Source organism: Ammospiza nelsoni, chromosome 5 (assembly GCF_027579445.1).
Source record: "Ammospiza nelsoni isolate bAmmNel1 chromosome 5, bAmmNel1.pri, whole genome shotgun sequence".
NCBI classification, from domain to species: Eukaryota; Metazoa; Chordata; class Aves; order Passeriformes; family Passerellidae; genus Ammospiza; species Ammospiza nelsoni.
This window is the reverse complement of record NC_080637.1, coordinates 50,553,920-50,575,104: the sequence shown is the minus strand read 5'-3', so window position 1 is coordinate 50,575,104 and position 21,185 is coordinate 50,553,920. Positions and strand designations below refer to the sequence as shown.

The 21,185-nt window shown below is 50.9% G+C and overlaps 3 protein-coding genes across 4 annotated transcripts; 1 reads left to right on the top strand and 2 right to left on the bottom strand.

The window, feature by feature from the left end:
• Positions 1–302: 302 nt before the first annotated feature.
• Positions 303–3,819, bottom strand: C5H22orf23 (chromosome 5 C22orf23 homolog). The gene is made up of 6 exons (XM_059473017.1): positions 3,669–3,819; positions 3,381–3,443; positions 2,839–3,015; positions 2,229–2,363; positions 948–1,048; positions 303–653 (listed from the first exon to the last, which is right to left on the bottom strand). Exons 1-6 carry the CDS (start codon positions 3,757–3,759, stop codon positions 552–554), a joined length of 669 nt encoding a protein of 222 aa, XP_059329000.1. The 5' UTR covers positions 3,760–3,819; the 3' UTR covers positions 303–551.
• Positions 3,820–3,859: 40 nt separating this feature from the next.
• On the top strand, positions 3,860–7,759 carry POLR2F (RNA polymerase II, I and III subunit F). The gene is made up of 5 exons (XM_059472740.1): positions 3,860–3,931; positions 4,094–4,163; positions 4,257–4,387; positions 5,874–5,945; positions 7,528–7,759. The coding sequence occupies exons 1-5, from the start codon at positions 3,912–3,914 to the stop codon at positions 7,616–7,618; spliced, it is 384 nt and encodes a 127-aa protein (XP_059328723.1). The 5' UTR covers positions 3,860–3,911; the 3' UTR covers positions 7,619–7,759.
• A 3,080-nt stretch (positions 7,760–10,839) lies between these two features.
• SOX10 (SRY-box transcription factor 10) lies at positions 10,840–21,173 on the bottom strand. 2 transcript variants are annotated; one of them, XM_059472432.1, is made up of 4 exons: positions 21,055–21,173; positions 19,368–19,824; positions 13,659–13,924; positions 10,840–13,261 (listed from the first exon to the last, which is right to left on the bottom strand). In XM_059472432.1, exons 2-4 carry the CDS (start codon positions 19,775–19,777, stop codon positions 12,546–12,548), a joined length of 1,392 nt encoding a protein of 463 aa, XP_059328415.1. In that variant the 5' UTR covers positions 19,778–19,824; positions 21,055–21,173; the 3' UTR covers positions 10,840–12,545. The 2 variants fall into 2 exon arrangements, with proteins under 2 accessions (XP_059328415.1, XP_059328414.1); XM_059472431.1 differs by lacking the exon at positions 21,055–21,173 and having other exon boundaries at positions 19,368–20,155.
• Positions 21,174–21,185: the final 12 nt, after the last annotated feature.

The window sequence follows — 21,185 nt, the reverse complement described above, 5'->3', positions numbered from 1 at the left end:
GTTATGAGTCCCTGCGCAGTGGGCTGCCACCAGAGGTTTGCTGATGCTGCAGGTCACAGTCACAGTGACGTGCAGCAATGCCAAGGGCTTGTGATTGCACAAGGCTGTGCAGCTGCTTTTCTTCCATAGGCATTCCCAGAGTCACAGGGCCAGGAGCCAGCAGGTTACAGGTGTGCTGGCAGTGTGTGTTGCCATCATGCTGTCATGAGAAACCTCCATCTCTGGGTAGATGGGTAGGAATGACATTTCTATGGATGGATTGCTGTACTCTGAGGCACTGCAGAGGAAAAGGAAGGCTCTGCTTTGTCATGTTTTGGGAGCCATTGCTCTGTGTTTTCATGTCTTTAATATTATTGAGCAAGAAGGGATCCAGTGTGTGGGAAGGATTTTACAACTTCTGTCGCTGTGTATGTACAAATTGGTCCTGCCTTCTAGTTTCAGGCAACAGATGGTGCTGCCCCCTCTTTGGAAACAGACAGGGATCAGCCTCCGATGCTCAGAGTCTGGGAAGAATAGGTGGGAACAAATTGCACCTGTGTTTTGCCCTTGGCTTAGTCTTGGAGATTGGATTTGTTCCCAACAGGGAAGGCTTTTGTCATATTTCTCATTTCCTCACTTCTTTTCTTGTCAATGATCTCCATCTCATGCAATTTCTGCAAAGTAGAAAGGGGGAGAGCTGAGCAGGGAGAAAGCCATCAGCTTTTTTTTTCTTCTCTTGCCAGTCTCAAGAATAAAAACTCTGCTTCCCCGATTAAGTTACATGCAGAAATGGAAAGAAAGCTGGAAAACAGCTATCCACCATTCCTCAAATTCATGCCTGAGCTGTGCCATGAAGGGAAGCAGCTCTTTGCCCCCTTCCCTGCTCAGATACTGGAAAAGACTCTGCTTTATAATCCCTGACACACAGGATTCCCTCCATGCACTGTTCAGCCAAGGCCCTTGCATACCTGTGAGATTTCAGTGAGGACGATCCCTTGATACTTCTTGCCCTGTCCTAGAGCTTCCATCTCTGCCAGGAATTCCCTCCTCTCTTGAATTTCATTCATCACTGGTGGATAAGAGAAAAAACTGTGGGCACAGCATCCAGCCAAAAGACAAGAAACCACGTTTCTGTCTAGATCTGAACCCCCACATTTCCTGGTTCTGCTTGAACAGCAGTCCCATCAAGGCAGGGTGATATCTGCTGTAACTCTCACCTTGCACAACATGTCATCACAATACCTCAGCAGTCCCTTACATACTGGGAAATGTTCCCTCTGCCCAACTTCTTACCACTCCCTTACTCCCAGGAACACTAGTTCTGTAGTTTTCTTTATGTAGACAATTCTCTTTTGCTTGTGGGCAATTTAACCAGTTTGTGGATGGAGACAGAACCTGCTGGTGAGGTTCATAGTTGATATGCATCACCCAGTGACTGCAACCATCTAAGACCAGGCATGGATCATCAGCTGCTGCTTTGCAGCACAAACCTGCAGCCAGCTGATCCAAATTCCTGTCACAGATGTGTCAAGGACAACATTCAGCCTGTGACAAGTGTTGGAGGCTACCAAGCACGTGTAAACTCAGCTGCCCTGGCTCCCTGCAGCAGGGCATACCCCTTCCGTACACATGATTCTAGCAATGCCCATCTTTGTGCTGCCCTGGCTGGCAAAGGGCTGGCAGGGCTGTACACAGACACTGAAGATTCAAGCACAGAGAGGTATTAGGCAGGGTTTTGATATCCCAGTATACACTGCAGGCCAAAGTCTTTCATTGCTTCAAATTCTGCTCGATATTCAGGTTTTGCTAGTATAACAGCTGTGATCCTGGAGTGGAACAGCCCAAACTGTGGTCAGGCTAACAAGTGACCTGGTCTGTGTTGAGTCATGCTTGCTGGGAAAAGGACCAGCAGTACCTGAGCCTGCTTCCCAGGTATCCCTGCACATCCCATGGCCATTCCCCTGCCAGCAGGGTGCACTTTGTGTGGGCAACCCAGAGAGCCATCTGCCAGCAAACCTGAGCAGTATAAGCTCTGTGAGGATGGCTGGATCAGAGTGTCACAATTTCTCTTGGAAACTGGCCTTTGTGGCTCCTCCTGCCATGGCTTCAGGTTACTGGCAACACAGCCTGCCACCCCAGCCCTAGAAGGGAGCTGGCTTCCCAGGAGCTTGCCTGCCACCCCAGCCCGAGGAGGGAGCTGGCTTCCCAGGCTTTCTGGCTGCCTCCCTGCTGGGGATGTGCAGACGTACACTCCTCAAACCGGTCAGGCTCAGCTATCTCCTCTTCCTTTTTCTGAACAAACACCTGCTCCACCTTGTCCTCCACCTCATCCTTCCCTAATGCTAAGATCTTCTGAAGTCTTCTCTTCTCCTTTTCCAAATCTCCTGTGAATGCCAAAGGAAAAAAACATTATTATCAGCATGTCTCCTCATGGAGGAGCCTGACCACACTGCTTCCCTGCTAAGTGTGCCAGAGGAAGTGTTTCATTAATGTCAGTCCGTCCCTGGCCTGTGTGCAAGCACCTTGTACACAGGTGTACAGAGCCCACCAAACCAACACCAGAGGTGTGGTTCTCATTTATGTGCTAGAAAATGATGTAGTGCTCCATTCTTACTCAAGGACTGTGCAGGTCCCCATAACCTGTCACCCCCAGCTGGCAGGCAGCAGTCAGCGAGCAGCACTTGCAGCAGATGTTCCCTCAAAGATCCATTTCTGAAGCATCTTTGCAGACTGAGGGCATGAGGACGTGGAGCAATTCAGATACACTGCCACTGCTGGGATTGAGGCAGGCGAGGGACAGAAGGGGAAGAGAGGTTCCAGGCATCACCGTGCATTTGTTAGCAGTGTTTGCTGACTCACTTGTGGGCTGTGGCTTGAATTTCTCTCGGCTGTAGGCATCTCCTGCCTGGCAGACCTTGGCAGGTCGGAGAAGCGGTCTAGCTGGAAGCCTGCCCGGCTGACAGGCTGCTGCGTGGGGAACGGGCACTGGCTGTTGGCTGGATGGGGGGAATCTCTGAAGGGGCAGGGCATCTCCGCCTGGGGGATGAACCAAAAATAACAGCAAATCAGGCAGCGGGGACTCTGAATGGATGGCTCCGGGCCATTGCCAGCAGATCTACCTGTTCATCTACAGCAGCATCACAAACGAAGACCCCAGTGCCCCAGATGTCTCACCCTGGTCATTGGGCACGGCAGACTGCGGTTCAAGTCACACCGTGTCGCCTTGTTTGCTGGCTGACCCGTGGGGACAGCTCACCCCGTTTGTCCCCATGTGTCAGCAGCTGCTGTGCTGCTGCTTTAAAGCACTCGCCCATCCGAGCAGGCGGTGGGCGAATGCCGAGATGCTAAAGCTCCTCCCCAGAGCCCAGCAGCGGGCAGGAGAGCCAGGGGGCCTCACTCACGTGTCACATACGCCATCAGGTATCGCTTCTGGGAATGCGTCATCTGCAACTCCTCCATCATCCCTGAAAAACACAACGTGCCGATGCAGAGGCACCCGAGCCGGGCTGGGGAGCCCGCCCGAGGGTCACCTCCCCTCACAACCCCAGCCCGAAGGGGAAGACGCGGGTTTGGGAGACTCCAGGCGGGGCGGGACCGCGGTGGGACGCTCGGCCTCGGGGCGAGGCACGGTGCGCGGGACCCCGGCGTCCCGAGCAGCTGAGCCCGGCCCCGGCCCGCTCCGCCGTTACCTCTCACTAACTCCCGCGTGCCTGTGCTGTACCGGGCCGGCCTGCCCGCCGCCGAGACCCCGCCGCGGCCCGGGATCCCCGCCGCCTCCATCGCGACGGCGGCGACCGGGCGGGCCGGGGGCGCGGGCCGGGGGAAGCGGCAGCGGTCGCCACGGCAACGGCGCAGGAGAACTTCCGGTGGCGTCACGGCAACGGCCGGAAGTTGCTGCCGGAAGTGCAGGTCAGGAGGCGCCGCCGGGCAACATGTCCGACAACGAGGACAAGTGAGAGAGAGAGAGAGAGAGAGAGAGAGAGAGAGAGGGAGAGGGGGGAGCGGCCGAGGGCAGGCAGGGAGGGAAGGCGGCGGCGGCGGCGGCGGCGTGTGGCACCTCGGGGCGGGTGGGGGCGGCCCGGACACAGGTGCGACGCGTGTGTCTCTCCCGCAGCTTTGACGGGGATGACTTCGATGATGTGGAGGAGGATGAGGGCCTGGAGGACCTGGAGAACGCGGAGGAGGTGGGTGCCCCGTGCGCAGCTTGGCCGGGCGGCTGCTGGGGCTGGGGAGGCCTCGGTGGCGGCTGAGCAGCGGCGCGGGTCTGTTTTCACCAGGAGGGACAGGAGAACGTGGAGATTCTGCCCTCAGGAGAGCGGCAGCAGGCAAACCAGAAGCGCATCACGACCCCCTACATGACCAAGTACGAGCGAGCCAGAGTCCTGGGCACTCGTGCCCTGCAGATAGCGTGAGTATTGCCCGCTGTGCCCCAGCATTGCTGCAGCCGTGCCTCCCTTTACACTGATTAGTGCTTCCCTCTTCCCTTAGAAACTCCCGGGTCTTCTGAATGCTTTGCATGACTGCTGAGCTTGTGTGTCACCTCCTGGTCAGCCTGAACCGGCCCTATTGCACCTGAAGTCTGTGTGTCTCTCCTTGCCTGAAACTGTGCTACTTGTGCATAAAGAGGGAGCTTTTAGTAGCCACAATGAGTTTTCCTAGATCACAGACAAAATTACTAGGGAATGAGACAAGACAGTTCTGGTTTCTGTCTTTCCTAAGAGAGCCAGCATGGACTTGGACGTTCATAACTGGTTTGTGAAAGGTAATGTTGGAGGGAGAGATGCTTCAAATCAGCTTCAGTTGATACCAGAGGGCTGTAGCAATTGGGAGTGAAGAAACCAACCTGAAATTCACTCTAAATGCAGTTGCACTGTGGGAAGCTATAAGTTTTAAAAAGTATTTGCAATAAGGCCTTATTTTTGCTAGACAATAACATTTGGAACTTACTTTAAGTGCTGTCAAGGCTGGTTGCTCTTAATCCATTTGCCTTTTTGGGCTTGTTTTAATAATAAATATTAAAAAATATTGTGCTTTTTAAAAAACTACCTTCTGAGAGAGATTGTTAGGCAGTGGCAAGGGTTTGAGTTTCGTCTTGGTTAAATCCATTTTCATAATGAGGCTTCTCTTGTGCATCATTTAGAAGCTCATAGGCAGGCAAGCTGTTCTTTGCACAGCCTGTGAAGATGTTTTGTGCATGTTCTTTCAGCTGGTGAGAGACAAGAAAAATGGGGGTGATGAGAGGGGTCCATGACAGGCCTCTGACCCAAAACACTCTGGTTCTGCCTCACCTGCATCTTCCATTTCCAGTGCTGAAGCCAGGCTAGCAGCAGCCCCCATGGCCTCACCCACACATAGTGTGAGCTTTCTGTGCCACCACTGTCCACTGGGTGGGTGTAGTCACAATCCTTGGCAAAATGCTGAATTCTTTTTTCTGAGAGGTAAAATGCTCTGTAAATCCAGCCCCTTTCTTTCCCTGATCAAGGCCTGGAAGAATGAGCAAGTCAGAATGTAAGAGATGTGTTGGAGTTGTAGGAGGCCTGCTCATTTTACAGCAGTTGCACCCTTTTCATTGGATTAATGTAGAACCATTCTTTTTTGCATGTTTAAGTACAGCAGAGGGTGACCAGGAGAGTGTGGATGTGACCAGTCCTTGAGCACCAGTTGGTTAGCAGAGCCCTAGGGATGGGACAAGAAGAGCATTGAAGTAAAAGTTTGGTCTGTAACCATCTGGGGGAATTTTCTTCTTGAAGTGCATAATAGAGCAAATCAGTTTTGCCAGGGTGGTGTCCCACCCTCCTGCTTTGCTGGCTGTTGCAGAGGTGACACAGGTAGGCAGGTGGTGAGCTCTTCCCCCTCTGTGTGTTTGCTCAAGTGGCTGTTGATGTTTTTCCTAGGATGTGTGCCCCTGTGATGGTGGAGCTGGAAGGAGAGACAGACCCCTTGCTCATTGCCATGAAAGAACTCAAGTAAGTCACAGATTTTGTACTGATTTCCCTAAAGCCAGCAGCCCCCTCCTCATCCCAGCATTAAGCAGTTTGTTCTAACACAGCCTTGTTTTCCCTCAATAACACTGAGCACTACAGTTGCCTTTTCCTTTTTTCACCTTGGAGTTTCTCCACAGCTGCTCTCTCCCAAACTAATTGCTCCTGCAAGTGCTGATGATTAGGACTGCTCTGGACCTCTTCTACTTCTCATTCCCAGTATTCTTTGTTTCTATGATGGGATCCCAAGCTCCTCCTCTTTCAGAAATTGATTTAATTCCCCAAATGGAATTGTTTCAAAGCAGGCATCTGAACACACCTGTGTTCAAATGAAGTGCTGGCACAAATTAAAATAAGGGTCAGGCTGGTAAGAATGTTTGTTTCCTGCATCCTTGCATGCTTGGCTTCTTGTGCTTTCCCCTGCTTACAGAAAGGTAAATCCTTTCTGACAGCAGCAGAGGCAGCTTTTGGATGAGCACTTGCAGACCCACCTTTCCACAGCAGAGCTCCCTGCTGTCCCACAGTTTTCCTGCACAGTCCAGGTCACATGCAGATATCCTTCAAGCAGCTGGACTCTATTACCGATTAAGTCCCTGTCCTTGAACAAATTGTCCCCCTTCTTTCCCGGTTTCTCAGTTCACAGAAGCTGCTCTTGCAGATTTTTTATCTGTGACAGCTCCCTTTGCCATTGCTGAAAGCTCTTTAGGGTATATTCCTGTCCTCCAGGCTCAGACTGAGTTGCTTCTGGTCACTGCCTGTGTGTGAGCTCTGGAAGGTAAGTCAGGGTGGTGCGTCCTGTTCCGTGCCAAAATTCAGTTTTTGTTCTTGGCATCGGGAAGTTACTTTACTACTGGAAAAACCACCTCCCTGAATGTAAAGAAGTTGTGTTACTTTTCAAGTCTGATACAGTTAAAACCTGATGCCCTGGCTAGATTCCAGACTGTCTGATTATGCTTTGCTGACTTCAATCTACTTTCATGGAGTTAAATTGTATTCAGCATTTTCTTGCTCCCTAATGGGAAGCACTGTGAGCAGATGCTGTGCTCCGCCCCAGCTGTAACAGGTTTTGGTACCTGAATAGTCACTGTTGCGTGTATCCTTCTTAAAATGTAACTGATGCTCTCAGGGTGCAAATTTCTCTGTAAATACCAGTTTGCCCTGGAAGTTCTCAGAATTCTGCCACCTTTTTAGTATCTTGTGGGGAAACACCTTCTGCCAAACAAAGAGTGGATTTGTTCTTCAAGTCCCTTGATTTATATTTTCCCCCTATATCAGGGTTAGGTGCTTGGTGATGTCTCAGTGGGTTCAGACCGCCAGGCTCAATTCCTGCAGGAGCATCAGAGGTCTGAGAGTTCTTTGGTGTTTGTAGTCTGAGGGTGCTGAGTGCTTTGCATCTACAAATGAGGAAAGGTTGTTGGGACTTTGCTACATAATATCAAATCACTGGTGCTGCCTTGAGATAAATCTGATGAGCTTATTGAAGCTGCCAAACCCCTCACTTCCATGGCCTACCGAAGTGATACAGCAAAGATTCTGACGTTTCTGTTCATCTGTCTCTTCCCTTCAGAGCACGCAAGATCCCCATAATCATCCGTCGTTACCTTCCAGATGGGAGCTATGAAGACTGGGGTGTGGATGAGTTAATTATCACAGACTGATCAGATTCCAGCCATTGGTTTTGGTTTTGCATTTCCAGGGATGTTTCTAATTTTGGTTAGTGTTTGTGTAAATAAATTCTAGATCTCCCTGTTTTAAATTAAATGTATTTGGGGTTTTTTGCCCTCTGATTTTCTCTTTGAGTCCTGTATGTCTGAGAGATTACTTTCTTAGCTGTCTTCACCAGTTTGGGTATTATTTTTTTCTCTGTGTGTCATGTACTGTATTAGCAAGATTATGGAGCCAAGTGCAATGCTGTTTTTTCAGCTTTCTTGCACTGTTGAAGGCCTCATCTTTTAGCTAGGCCAAAGTCTGCAGTAACTCCCTCCTCTAGCACTGCTCCTCCCTCATTACAGGACTGATACCCAATTAAACTCCTGCTGTACAGAAACGCTCTGGCAGGTACTTTGGCTTCAGAAAGACTCCAGCCTTCCACCACTATCCCTTCTTAAAGAGTGAGTGCTGAGACACCTCCATTGCTTCCCCCTAGACAGTTGGGCCTTTGTGCCCTGAACAGGTTGCTGTGGAAACCCCCAATTTCCTCTTTGGCCAGTGCTGGCTGTGGGGCTTCTCAGGAGTATCGTAGAGCAGCTCATCAAGCCACCTATTGTTTCCCTGCTCCCTTGCTGCTTATCAGAAGTGGGGATCCCCTTTCAATGGTGCTGCCCCAGCCGGAAGCGCGGCCGCCCCTCGCTGTCCCAACAGCTCGGCAGGTGTGGGTTGTTGTTGCACTTGCTCCTGGTGCAGCTGTTCTCTGACACAGTGGAACTGAGGTCCTGGGGATGGACAAGCCATCTCAGGACTGGTGATTCTTACAGTGGCACAACTGCAGCTAAATCCTAGAGTTCCTTTGATCTGTATTGTGGTGAAAGATCAGTCATCTGTCCCCTTCAGGTACCTGCACTCTCACCTCTGATGTGCTGGGAGGTAATGTGCTCAAGTCAAGAGTTGGGTGGATGCCTTACAGTCTGCAAAGGCTTCCAGCCAGCTGCAGGTTTTCATCAGTTCCCCTAGTTTTTGTTTCTTGATCTGTGTACTTCAAGGTTCTTTCTCTGCATGTGGAAGATCTGAGCTTGGGCAGAACACACCAAATCTTTCTCAATTATCTTACTAAAAAGAGCTCTCAGAGGTTTTGGTTTCTATTTTTAAAGAGAAGAAGGAGGAAAGTACACCTCACCTATGGTTTCTGCCTTATATTTTTTTGTGGTCTGGTCCAGAAAGAATATTTCTGATTAGTTTGTGTTAAAGCTTGTGCTTATATGTTGAGCGATCATTCTCCATGCTGTATGTGTGGTCGGTGCCTGCACGTGAGCATCCGTGTCACAAAGGGAGTTTATACCCACTTGCCTGGGAACTTGGCTCATGTAACAGCCATGAATGTCATTCTCTTACTGCTCCCTGTAAAAGCACCAGTCTGTTCTTCCTCTCTTGGTGTGCACAGGAGGGGCTGGTTTTGAAGGCAATAATGCAAGAGCTGAATGGGTCTCTGGGTGAAATGACAGGTCAAAGGGGATGTGGAGATGTTTGCAGGTGCATGGAGGGGGTTGACTGTGAAGAACCCAAATGCTTCCTGGTGCAGGCCATCCTTCCCAAGAAAAGGTTAATTTGCAGCAGTGTGGCCTTCAGCCTTCTCCCCCCACCCTCCATGGAATCCTTTAATCACGTTGGTGCGGTGAAATTTCAGCCCTGAAATGGTGCCTTTGTGCAATCGTTTTGGCGTCTGCCATGGAGCACGGGGTCGTTTTCTTGTCCTTTTTTTTTTTTTTTTTAAATGGCTTCTTTGTTCCCTGCCGGACTCCCCTCCCCAGCCTTGTATCTGTATCAGATACGATTAAAGGGATAGGGAAGGATGCCGGGCCAGCTCCTGCTAGGCTGCAGGAGGAGTGGTTAACCCCTCTGTTACCAGTGGTATTCTCAGTACTGTCTTACTTGCAACAACCCCCCTCTGTGAGAGGCAAATGGTTGAGGCAGAGCCCACTCACTTTCCTAATTTGCTTCTTGAGGAGCTGGAGTACTTATGTAAGATTAAGAACTTTCTTTTCCCACTCTTTTGTTCATCCAAGCTGTGTCACTTCTCTTTCCCACCCATGTGATCAGCTGTCATATCTCTAATTCTACCATGGCTTCCCTTCCTCTCTACCTGTGCTCCTGATTTGCTCAGCAGTGCCCTTCTGGGCTATTCCCACAGCCTGTGATCTGAGGTATAGGTTTCTCCTCCTCTCCATGAATGGTCAGTCCTATTTTGCATGGAACTCTAGCTGGCATCACAATTATTAGATTAATTAGGCCATCCTGCTGTGGATGCTCTTGGCCCTATGCAGAACTATAGTGCTGTGCTTTTTAAAAAGCTTTGAACATTCCACAGTTCCTAGATGTTCTGCTTACTCTACTCACCCATAAAGTGTTTAGTGAACAGGAGGAACTCACTGCATCTGCTCACATGCACCAGCCTTGAAGCCCTTTGGAATCAACTTGTAATTGTTGGGAGTGTCTGTGGTAAATGGGCTCCTACCGTTCTGCCTTGAGAGGTGTTCTTAAGCAGAGTGATACCCGCTACATTTTTTCTTTCCAGTCAAGTCCAGATACCCTCCCAGGACCTGACTATATACAGAATATCTTCTTCAATAAGTGAAGAAGTGTTTACATGTGTTCTGGAATATACTCTGTGTGTATGAGTGTTTGTGTTTGGGTTCTTGCTTGTGGAAGGCAAGAGGGTGAGGGGTTGAGTTTTTACCAAAAAATTAATGGCTGCTTCCAAAATACACAAATTTGTGTATGTGGGGAAGGTTTTTTTTGAAGGTATGTCACCTGCTACCTGGTCATGAGGACCCAAGATGAGAAACCCCGCACTTCTATCCTAGAGAGCATTAGCAATCACACTAAAAATTTTTGGGTGAGACAGATGCAAAATAGTGCTCTTGATTGCATCTGCTCTATCTCAGATGAAGCAGTGTTAGTGCTTTTCTCATGGAAGAAATGGCTGCAGGTGAGGTGTAAACAGAAGGTGAGCCTCATCTCCATGAAGGAGTCTGGCCAGCCAGTCAGAATTGTACCCGTGTCCTCTTCCTGAGAGGCAGAGGAAGGCTGTACACAGGATCCGTGTGGTGGTGTGTGTGACCCATCATACATGTACTGGGGGAAAAAACAGACTTGCAGGGAAGAGGTCAAAGAAACCCAGACATGTGAAAATGAAACTTATAAGTTTATTATTCCATATGTTTAATGCAAAGTTAATGGTGCTAGGATGGCACAGAGACTGAGGAAAGGGAGGTAGGGGAGGAAGGTGCTACTTGCATAAATAAGAGGACAGGGCTGGAAGAGGTTACATGCGTACAGGGAGCAAACATTCTACATGATCTTTTCAAACAGTACAAGGATAAGTCATCTGTAGCTAAGGGAGGCAGGAAGGGCATCTGACAGTCATATCAACAGAGGGATACAGCAGCACCCATCACAGTCCACATTTGGTTAAAGTCTCTTTCTAGACTAGCATATGCGTTGGGAAGTCCCACAGCATGTCTCTGTAATCACTTGTCAGGAATCATCTTTTCCTGTGGCAGTTTTTTTGCCAGTTCACTCCCTGGCATGACAAACCACCCCAGTCCTGGAGGTGACAAAGGAGAAGCAAGTAGACTGTCCTCAGATGTTGGGCTGAAAAAGAGGTTGATCTCTAAGACATGGTTGCTTCCAGTTTGAAACCCAAAGGCAAAGAAGATTACTTTGCACCTAAATAGGCTTCTTTCATCATCCAAGATTGGGTCTGTATCTACCTTGCTTAAAGCCACGGGAGTATCTTTCCATTCTCAGCATAGATGGGAGGGAGGTGTTGGCTGATTGGGAGACATGATGGACGAATGAGTTCAGCCTGGGTTTGGAGTGGGAGCTCAGAGAGTACTGGAATCAACTCGAGGTGTTGGCAAGTGCATCGTGGCTTTCTTGGTGCCCCTTCATTTCATGCAGGCACTGTCAAATGTGGAAGAGCAAGGGCCAGGTTTGCTCAGAGGTCGTTTGGAGTTCTGAAGAGATTAGAAGAGACTGGGAGGCCAGAAATGCCAGACATAAATGAATGATACAGAGTAATTTAAAAAAAGGAGGATTCACCCCTAGCACCGTAATGATTCATTGGTCCTTCCCCACCTCTCCTCCGCCTTCATAGATGAACACGTGTGTGCACACAGGCTGTGATACAAGTAATGCTAAGGCTGGCCATGCTGTTCCCAAACCCCATGTACTGCTCAGGCAAGCCTTCAAACCTCCATGCTGGGAAGAGTGTGGGATTAAACAGAGACAGGAGGGCAGGGAGAGGTGGGGAGAAAAGCTAGGGTGCAGCTGTGGAAATTGGCAGGAAAGCAAGCGTAGGTTGGTCTTCCAAGGGATTCAAGATTCATGCACATCTGAATCTTAGGCAGGACTGCTGCACGACGCTGATTGCAAGGAAGCCGGTCATGCCATCCTCCTTACTGCTCCTCCTGGGACGTGTCCACTGAGGCTGAGCAGCCACCCAACACCTGCAGCAGGTGACAAAATGTTGGCCATTGTGGCCTGTTGGAAAAACTTGCAAACTCCCTGGAGCAGTGTGGGAGGAGAAGGAAAGGACAGTCTCTCTCATCGTACAGTCCGGGGTGCGCACAACAAAACCCACCACAGACCAGTCACTCCATGTCTAGAATCCTCCTCATCTAGAAGGCCAAAAAGGCATTGCAAGCCAGTCATGTGGCCTGTGTGAAATTGGTAAGGGGTGAAAGGACGACAAACCTTCCTCTAGGTGGGTGTGCCAGTGAGAGCTGGGATCAAGAAAGGCACTTCTGTATGCTTGGTGGGTTCTGGTGGCTGGATGGCACTGAGTGACCTTGGAGTTCGGAGGCTCTTCTGCCTGTGCTGATTCTTCGGAGCCTTTCCGTCGCTGCTTCGGTCACTGTTCCCCATTCCCTATGGTCTGGAGAGAGTTGTGTACACGGGCTGTTCCCAATGTGTGGGGCTATGGGACTGTGGCACGGAGGGTGCAGGGTCAGAGATGGCAGTGTAAAGGGGACGTTGGGAAGGTCCCATATAGGAGAAGGCAGAGTAGAGGCCAGAGGCTTGGGTGGAATGGCTGTAGTAGGGTCCCGAGGGCTGGTGGTCCGGGTAGTCAAACTGTGGCCTGGAGATGGAGGGGAAGGCCGAGCCATAGTGGGGCAGACTCAGGGATGTGTAAGCAATCTGGGAAGTGGAGGGCTGGTCAGTGTAATGGCCTCCAGGGGTGGACCCCTCCGTTTTCACCTGGGCCTTTGAGTCCACCACCGATGAGGTGGCAGTGGACAAGGAGACTCCGTGCTGCTTGGAGATCCAGGCAGAGTGTCCGCTGGCTGCAGCCAGGGCGCTCCCGAGGCCGTAGCCAGCAGCAGCCGCTGCCGCATAGCCCCCAACGTGGCCTGGGTGGCCGGCGTGTCCGTTGGGCGGCAGGTACTGATCGAATTCATTGACATCAAAGGTTTCCATGTTGGACATCACCTCATGGCTGATCTCCCCAATGTCCACATTTCCAAAGTCGATGTGTGGCTTTCCCCCTTCCCCCAGAGAACGCCCTTCTCGTTTGGAATCAGCTTTGCCTGCCTGCATCTCGGTCTTAGGGGTGGTAGGAGGTGTGGGGGGCCCATGGCTCTGACCTGCAATGTGAAGGATATTTTGAAAAGGAAAAAGAGAGAAGAGGTGAGTTACAGCTTTATGACTTGCTCTGTACACAACCCATCTCTGTTCTTCCCAGTATGCCAGCAGCTGTCTAGCTGGAGGCCTTGGTGGAGGTAGAAAGAAATAGACGAAACCAAATCTCTTTGTATCGTTTTGTGGAAAAAAGGGAGGATGCAACCATACCTTGCCTGACCAGAGAAATGCAAGTGCCTCTGAAACTCAGGCATGTCCCTGTACTGCTGACACCAGCAGTCTGCTGTGTCGTGAGTAAGGTGTGAGCCCCATCACTAAGGCTTTCACCATGATGACTTGTCTTTTTTGAACCTCTGGCTTGGCTGTAGTCTGTCAAGAGATTCACTGAGACCCAAGACTCACCTGAGGAGTGTTCCGGATGACCGTCGGACATGGGAGACCCTTCGCCGGGATGCCTGTGATCCAGGTGGGCATTCTTGTAGTGGGCCTGGATGGCAGCAGCCCCACCAGCCTCCCCTTCTACCTGTCCTTCACCCTCGCCCTGTGTGGCCTTGCCGTTTTTCCGCCGGCGGGGCTGGTACTTGTAATCAGGATGGTCCTTCTTGTGCTGCATCCTCAGCCGCTCTGCCTCTTCGATAAAGGGCCGCTTGTCGCTTTCGTTCAGTAACCTGCAGAGACCAAGGTGGGAAAGAGGAGAAGAGGGAAAGAGTGGGGTAGGTCCATCAGAAAAAAACAACTATGCTCAATATTGTGGGACAGGGTGTGCAAATCCAAATGCCAGGATGTTGCCCCGTGGAGGGTACTCCCCAAAACAATAGGAAGATCTTGGAGTGTTTCCATGGAGACAGCAATGCTTTCCTTCTTCTCCTTAGATATTAAGCCCTGCCACTGGTTGGTGCCAGTGCTGGGTCCCCCTTTCCCACTTGTGTGATGCTTCTCACCTCAGTAAGTTCAATTTACCCTCTCTTCCATTGCCAAAGGGCGAAGTGCAGCCTTTTGTAGCTGTGTTAAATAAGGGTGGATGAGCTGCTTTTAAAAACTTCAGGCAAATTAAGGGCAGTTGCAATTGTCCTTTGGACAAAGGTAGTGTACTACTTGTAGTGCTGCCTGCCCCATGTCTCTTGCTCTTCCCCAGACTGTATTTGTTAACCTCCCCCCTTCTATAGGCTTTGATCCTAGTTTGAGGCTGTATGGAGCACCAATAGGAGCAACTGATATCGGCTCCACAGGAACCATGTAAAGCAACCTTTAGTAATTTTGCAATATTCTAAAAGGGAATTTGGAAGTTTGGAAAGGGCTAGAAACCTTAGCAGAAAGAAAATTTGGAAGGGCTAGAAACTGTATTCTATTATTCCTGGAGCTCCTGCTCACCTCAGACATGGATAATGCAAAAGGCTGAAGCACAAAGGACCAGCCTTCCTTGAACTTGGCCAAGCAGTTGGAAAAATTTAGCTGCTGTTTTGCTAGCTTTGTAGAAGTAGATGAGCCTTGATTTCTGGATGAAAGGCACTGCAGAAATGTAAGCTCCTCGTCTGTATTCCCGCCAGATCATGGGCTGCTCTAGTTAAGGCTCTCTGAGGAAATGGTGAAATGCACAGGCAGGATGCCTCAGAGCACTTGAAGATAAGATCAAACTCATTGCTCAAGCCTTTTGCAGCATTTCAGCTGGTAGCACTTCAATTTCATATTATGATTTTCCTCCTCATATTCTTGTGACTCAAGGTCATCCTTCCTTGAATCAAAACCCAGGGCTGTCAGAAGGGACCAGTCTTCTTGTGACTGGGAACTCAAAACAGCCATTACGGATGGCAGGGCTCACAAAGAGCCAAAAAAAAATTATGTTATGTCCTCACCTTTTTCTCCCCAGCAAAAGAACTACATGGGGATGGGACTGTGCCAGCACCTTGCCACCCCTGAAGCTCTTAGCACTAAAATGTGACCAATTCTGTTTAGCTGTAGGCTCTGGGGAAGATATAAAGGCCTGAACTGACCTGAAAAACTCAAGATCAAGTGGAGGTATGGCTGAAGGAATACACAGGTAAATCTGGTGGGCAATCAGATTGGTCACCAGCAAGTAATGGGTTGGTCCCTAAACACCCTTTTCCCCCCTGCTCCTTGTGCATTGCCTCGGCTGGTAGATGGAAGGTGTGTGACATGGTGCTGACCTGGGTTCACTCCAGTCAGCCTGAGCAGGTTGTGGCCACACACCACATTCCTCCACTGCCTTAATCCTGGAGATTAAAGCAACTGAACCACCATGAATCCAGCACCAGCTTTCCTGTCTCCCTCCCGCCACTGTATACCACGCTCACAAGTCCCAGAGAGTTCTAATCCCTCAGCCTGTGCTGCTCCAGACAGCCCTCTAAGGGTCAGCCCTTGTAGGCCTTGTGGACTGGGGGCAACTTTACCTTGGCAAAATCTTCATCTTTACAGGATATGGAGAATAGAGGCAAAACCTGCAAAGCTCAGCCTCTGAGATCTGTCTTGTGGATCATGGAGCCACTGGTGGCTACACAGGTGTAAGATCCCTGCCCTCTGAGCTATGCTGAAGTGCCTCACCTCCTCTCCCCTTGACAGCAGCCCGTGGGTAGTGCCACCAACAGGACAGAGGCAAGTCCACTCCCCACATCTTCTCTTCTCTCCAAGGCTGCCTGCTCCCTCCTCCCTCCCACTGGGATCAGAATTCAAATCAGCTTTAGCAAAGTGAAACTGGTGCGAGCAGGCAAAGGCCAGGAGATTTGGGGGGATTTGGATTTCACTTGCTTCCTGCCCTCCCCCTCCTGCCCCCCACGCTCTCCAGGCCATAATGCAAAGGAATCTCGCACGAGCAGAGAAGTTATGGATCACAGAGCAAAGCCCTTCATGGGGCTTATCCAAGCCCAACACCAAATGCTCACCCCTGAGTCAAGGGGAGAGTGGCAAGCACCCAGCCCCGCGCTCTGGGAGGAGAAGGGAGAGCTAAAACCTTCCTGCTTGCCTCTCAGAGCCTCTCCTTCTGCCACCTGGCATGGCACTGCTCCGTGTGCCGGGCGCCTGGCTCAGCAGCCAGAGGCCTGACCCTGACTGGGGCTCAGCTGCCAATGGGTCAGTGCGGTGATGGGCTTGGGCACTGGGGCTGATGCAAGGTGAGAGCTGGCTGGGAGCAGAAAGCAGCCATCCTATACATCCATGGCCGTAGATTTTGTGGGCATGAACCAATTCCCTGGGTGTTGCCACCCTCATGCAAAGATTCCTCCATTGGGGCCCTTTGCTCCTCCCTCCCCTTCTTCCTGTGCCTCCCTTGTTTTCAGCCCTGGAGGTGGTACTGGCATTTTGGCTGGGAGTCATGCTGACATTTTCAGCAGCCAGCCTCCATTTGAGAGCTGCTCCCTGTCCCACCCTGGGAATGGAAAGCATTCAAGAACAGATTTCGTGACTGTCAAGCACAAAAATTCTCCCTTCTTTTTTAGTATGTCCTGTTTGTTGTCTGCAGCCATCACACACCCTAATGGGTACAGACTGGGGGAGGTGGATGGGGCCATAAGCCCCCTGGCACCGTGTTTGGGGTCAGGCAGGTAAAGTGGCCATCAGAGCATATCCTGCAGCCCCTTCCAATGAGGACTGGTGCCTGTAGAGGACATGGCAGTGCAAATTCTGGGCTTAAAACTAAATCCTGCACTGTTGCATCCTATTCTGCAGGTGCCTCTCAAGATTTCCATCCTCTTCCATCCCCACCCAGTGCCGTTTGCTGGAGATGTGCTTGTTTTAATGGTGGTCTGCAGGGAGTCCCTGTGGTCACCAGCCTTTGCCTCTAACCCACCCTTTATCTGTATAACCTCAGAACAGCCAACATTTTCCCAAGCGACAAGCTATGGCAGTAGGGTTCTAGTGGCAACCTTTGCAAGGACATTCACCAAAAGTCTGAGGCTAAGCCGTGCAGAAAAAATCCTGTCTGCTTGCAGCTGTACCCATGTGTAGGAGCTATACCTGGGGGACGGTGCAGATAACGGAGTGGGAACCTCAGCAGAGGAAGCCCAGCCATACCGTGGCTGGAAGGCACGGGCTACTATCCTGGTAACATTTGGGCCACCTCCCCTGGAGTTTTGTGGTTGATATTTCTCCCCAGCCTCACAGAAATACACACATATATGGCCAGAGACTGACTGTAGCCATAACCCAGCTTGCTGCGTTGTGTGGTCTCCGTAGGGGCTGGCGCAGCTTGGAGATCCTCAGCATGCACGAGGAGAGGAGACGTTCAAGAGAAGCACCCAGGTGGCAAACTCAGCAGCTTACAACAACCCCAGGCCTGACCCTGCAAGCTTCTCATCTGAGCAATGCTTCCTGCCTGTGTTGTGCCCTAAGAAACACACAGGGACCTTGACCATTGTCTGGCAGCAGTGGCCTGCTGCTCTGGGTGCCGTGTGGCCAGCAGCAGGAGCCATGTCCTGGGAGCAGGGAGGCATTTGGGTGTGTGACTGTGGCCGTGGGCTGGGGGCTCCGTGTCCCTGCGCTCTGAATGCAATTCCTGTGGAGGTTTCACTGCTCTGCTATATTTTCAAGGAAAATACAGTGCCTGGTGAGAGACACCCTTGCTCTAAAATCTGGCAACATTTTGCAGTAAAGGAATGATATCTTGAAATCAACATTTTGGGAACAAAAAGAGTAGGTCCCCCCCCCCACCCCTTTTCAACACAGCTTCACAATCCAGAGGCTGGCAGCAGAGTCCCAGATGAAAGCAAGTGCTGTGGTAAAGGGAAAGTAGAGGAGATCCAAGCAGGAAAGAAGATCAGATGAGACATTCACAATCAATGTTCTGCCTTTGACTTCCCAAGGAAATCCTTTTGCTGGGGTTACATTAGACACTCAGGAGTCATGGTAAACAGGCTAACATAGCAGAGGGAGAATCTAATGCCCAAGGGGTTCGTTCCTTGCGAGCTAGGCTGTTTGAAGCTAGGAATGAATAGCTGCTACAGAGAGGGTGTTTTGAAGCTTCTGCTTCAAAAAACGTGTCGTGGCTCACCCAAAACTGAGGGCTTTCTCTATGAAAGATGTCAGGATGTGAGAATGAGAGGCTATTTGCATGAGCCTTGGTTTGCCTTGATTGGCGTGAGGCAGGGGACTGTGCTGGGGACTTGTGGCAGAAAGTAACAGGTTGGTGGGGTTATCAGCAGAGAGCGTCCGACGGGAAGGGTGCGGCACAGCCAGCCTGACACGTTTGGCTTTGGCACAATGGCTCTCTGCACACTCCTGGGCTGGCTGCACTTGATGAGAGCAGCCTATGGATCTGCTGGAGGAAGAAGGGGAGGCTACTCAAAGGACCCAGGATCTGCACAAAGTGAAAATTGCTGCGCAAACTGGCGATGCCAAAGGACAAGTGTATGTGTGCTAGTGAGAAGGCAGGGCATCTCTCTGTTTGCAAAGGAAGATGGGGTTTGTTTGAGCCAGCATATTCCAAGAGAGCCTGCTAAGGCTGGAACTCTTGCAGGTCTCTTCCTCTCTGCTAAGCCTCAACCCCTATTTCTACCTGTGTCTCTCCTTGTCCATCTCACTGCACCTGCATGGCCTGCCAAAAGTGGGCCCATCCTAGGAAGGATGGGTGTCAGGCTCTGACTGCCTGTCTCCTTTCCCCTGACCTTCCTCCTCAGCTGTAAATCCCTCTGCTTTGTGGCACTGCCTGGAAAAGAAACCCTGTTGGTGCTGGGATCTGAGTTCAGACAGGCTTGAGGCAGCCACCTGTGACTTAGCTCTTAAGTCTTGAGCTCAGCCAGTTTACTGCTACTGCACAACTGAGCCCTACAGGGAGGGTGAGCCAAGAAAACAAGATCTCCCCAGGCAGTCAGGCAGGGAGGACCAGAATAAGAGTGTCCTCATCAGAAACAATAGGGAAACTTAGTAGGAAACAAATGGAAAGGGCTGCTGCTCAGTACAGAGGTGAGCTCTGCTGAGGAAACCTTCCCTACATCCAACCGCCACTCTTACTCCAGTCAACAGCTGCGCCTCCTGTGAGGGGGCTCACTGTACAGAAGTCCCCTCGAGAGACACCCCTTCCATCCTTCCACATGACCACACAGTCCTCTAGAGGACACCTGCAGACCTCAGCCCTCCCACCCCACATTCACCCCTCTCCCTTACCTCCAGAGCTTCCCCAAGGTCTTACTGAGCTCGGCGTTGTGCAGGTGCGGGTACTGGTCAGCCAGTTTCCTCCGGGCAGCCTGTGCCCACACCATGAAGGCATTCATGGGCCTCTTGACGTGGGGTTTGCTCTTGTTACTTCCATTGACCCGGACCGGCATGGGAACCAGGGTCCAGTCGTAGCCGCTGAGCACCTGGCTGACTGCCTCGCGGATGCACACCGGGAACTTGTCATCGTCCGCCTCTGAGTCCTGCTGCTCCTTCTTCACCTTCCCTATCTCACCATTCCCAGAGCCAGTGAGGTGTGGGGAGTTGTCTGATGCCATGGGGGGTCCTGGGGAGAGGCAGTGGTGGTCTTCAGAGCCCACTGGGCTCATCTCCACCTCCGAAAGGTCTTGGTCGTCAGCCATCGTTGCTCTCAAGCTTTCCCTCTTTCTTCTTGCTGTCCTTCTTCTCACTGGGGAGGGAAGGGAGGAAGACAAAAACAAAGGAAAGAAAGGAAAAAAAGGGGAAAAGAGAGAAAATGAGAAGCAACCACCAAATCTGAAAGGGACTCCAAGGTCCCTGAAGAACTGACCACGAGACAGGGGCTGCTCAATTAAAGTGCAAGCAACGCAATTGCCGTGCACACCACAGAACCCGTGATCAGTGGGGGTGGGGATGGGTCGGGGCCCCTGATTAATTGGGATATTGCTCCCTATCTCTGCAATCGTGTGGAGCTGGCATGTGAGGAAGGGCCTGCAGCAAGAGGTATAATGAAAGCTGAGGACCTGAAAGAGGAGAGGCATGCACCATTCTGCCTGGGCACAGCATCCCACAGAGGAGTGGAATGTGGAAGAGAGCCACCAAACTTGGGGGGGAAGTGCCCCTTTATTTCAAAGACATACAGTGAAATGTCTGGAGGGAGGCACGGGAGGGGAAGCACCAGCAGTCTGTCTATAATCCAGAAGGGACTGATACCCCAGGTGCCAGGGAGCCTGAGCGGGTGGCACCACCATGCAGAGAACCAGCCCAGGCCCGGGCTCCACACCCAGAGACACCGATCCCAGCTGTGAGAAAGTGCTTCTGTGGGGACATCTCTTCCCTCACTCTCCTCTCACTGCTGATAATCCAAAGGCTTAAAATACATCTACGCTTCATCCACACACACCCTCCAGTATATGTGTGTATGCATATGCATGCTCCCAGTCGTGTATCTGTATCTGTATCTGTATCTGTATCTGTATCTGTATCGGTATTTATAGCTATATCTATCCAGACAAAAACACAACCAAATTTAACTTTGAGACAAGTCATAACTTTGGGTTGCCTGTCCCACACACTCTGCCTTTCTCCTTCCGTCTGCAGTCACCTCTAAAAGTCCCTGCTGCTGTGCAGCAGTTCCCCCCTAAGAGAAAAAAAACAGTCTAAAAATAAAGGCCTCTCTATCCTCCCCATCTAGAAATTAAAAAAAAAAAAGTAGAAGAAGAAAGAAATTAAAAAAAAAAAAGTGATGGAAAAGCATGCCTCTGGCTTAACTGGAAAAAAAAAAAAAGCCAGTGCATAGCAAGAGCTGCTGTCCCTCTAGTTTCAGAGGGCAACACAGACTCTTGTTTGGAAAAATGAAGAAAGTAAGAGAAAGTAGAGGGGAAAAAAGCGCAAACGAAAGCGTGCGCGTGTGCAAGCGAGCTCAGGTAGGAAAACTTACATTGCTGGCCGGTGTGCCGGGCAAATCCTGCAGGGCTGTGATCCCAACAGCCCCCCTGCTCTCTCTCCAGCCCCAGCGGTGTCGGGGCGCGCAGCACGGGGAGGCTCTCAAGCGAGTGCCATTCCTGGAGG

Coding starts and splice junctions, on each gene's coding strand:
- SOX10 (XM_059472431.1), bottom strand. CDS start 20,155: ATGCCTCTCCTCTTTCAGGTCCTCAGCTTTCATTATACCTCTTGCTGC. Junction 13,925..19,367: donor ACCTTGGGGAAGCTCTGGAG/GTAAGGGAGAGG, acceptor TGGTCTCTGCAG/GTTACTGAACGAAAGCGACA. Junction 13,262..13,658: donor TCATCCGGAACACTCCTCAG/GTGAGTCTTGGG, acceptor TTCACATTGCAG/GTCAGAGCCATGGGCCCCCC.
- C5H22orf23 (XM_059473017.1), bottom strand. CDS start 3,759: ATGGAGGCGGCGGGGATCCCGGGCCGCGGCGGGGTCTCGGCGGCGGGC. Junction 3,016..3,380: donor CCTGATGGCGTATGTGACAC/GTGAGTGAGGCC, acceptor TTCATCCCCCAG/GCGGAGATGCCCTGCCCCTT. Junction 2,364..2,838: donor ATTCAAGCCACAGCCCACAA/GTGAGTCAGCAA, acceptor TGGCATTCACAG/GAGATTTGGAAAAGGAGAAG.
- POLR2F (XM_059472740.1), top strand. CDS start 3,912: ATGTCCGACAACGAGGACAA. Junction 3,932..4,093: donor ATGTCCGACAACGAGGACAA/GTGAGAGAGAGA, acceptor TCTCTCCCGCAG/CTTTGACGGGGATGACTTCG. Junction 4,388..5,873: donor ACTCGTGCCCTGCAGATAGC/GTGAGTATTGCC, acceptor TGTTTTTCCTAG/GATGTGTGCCCCTGTGATGG.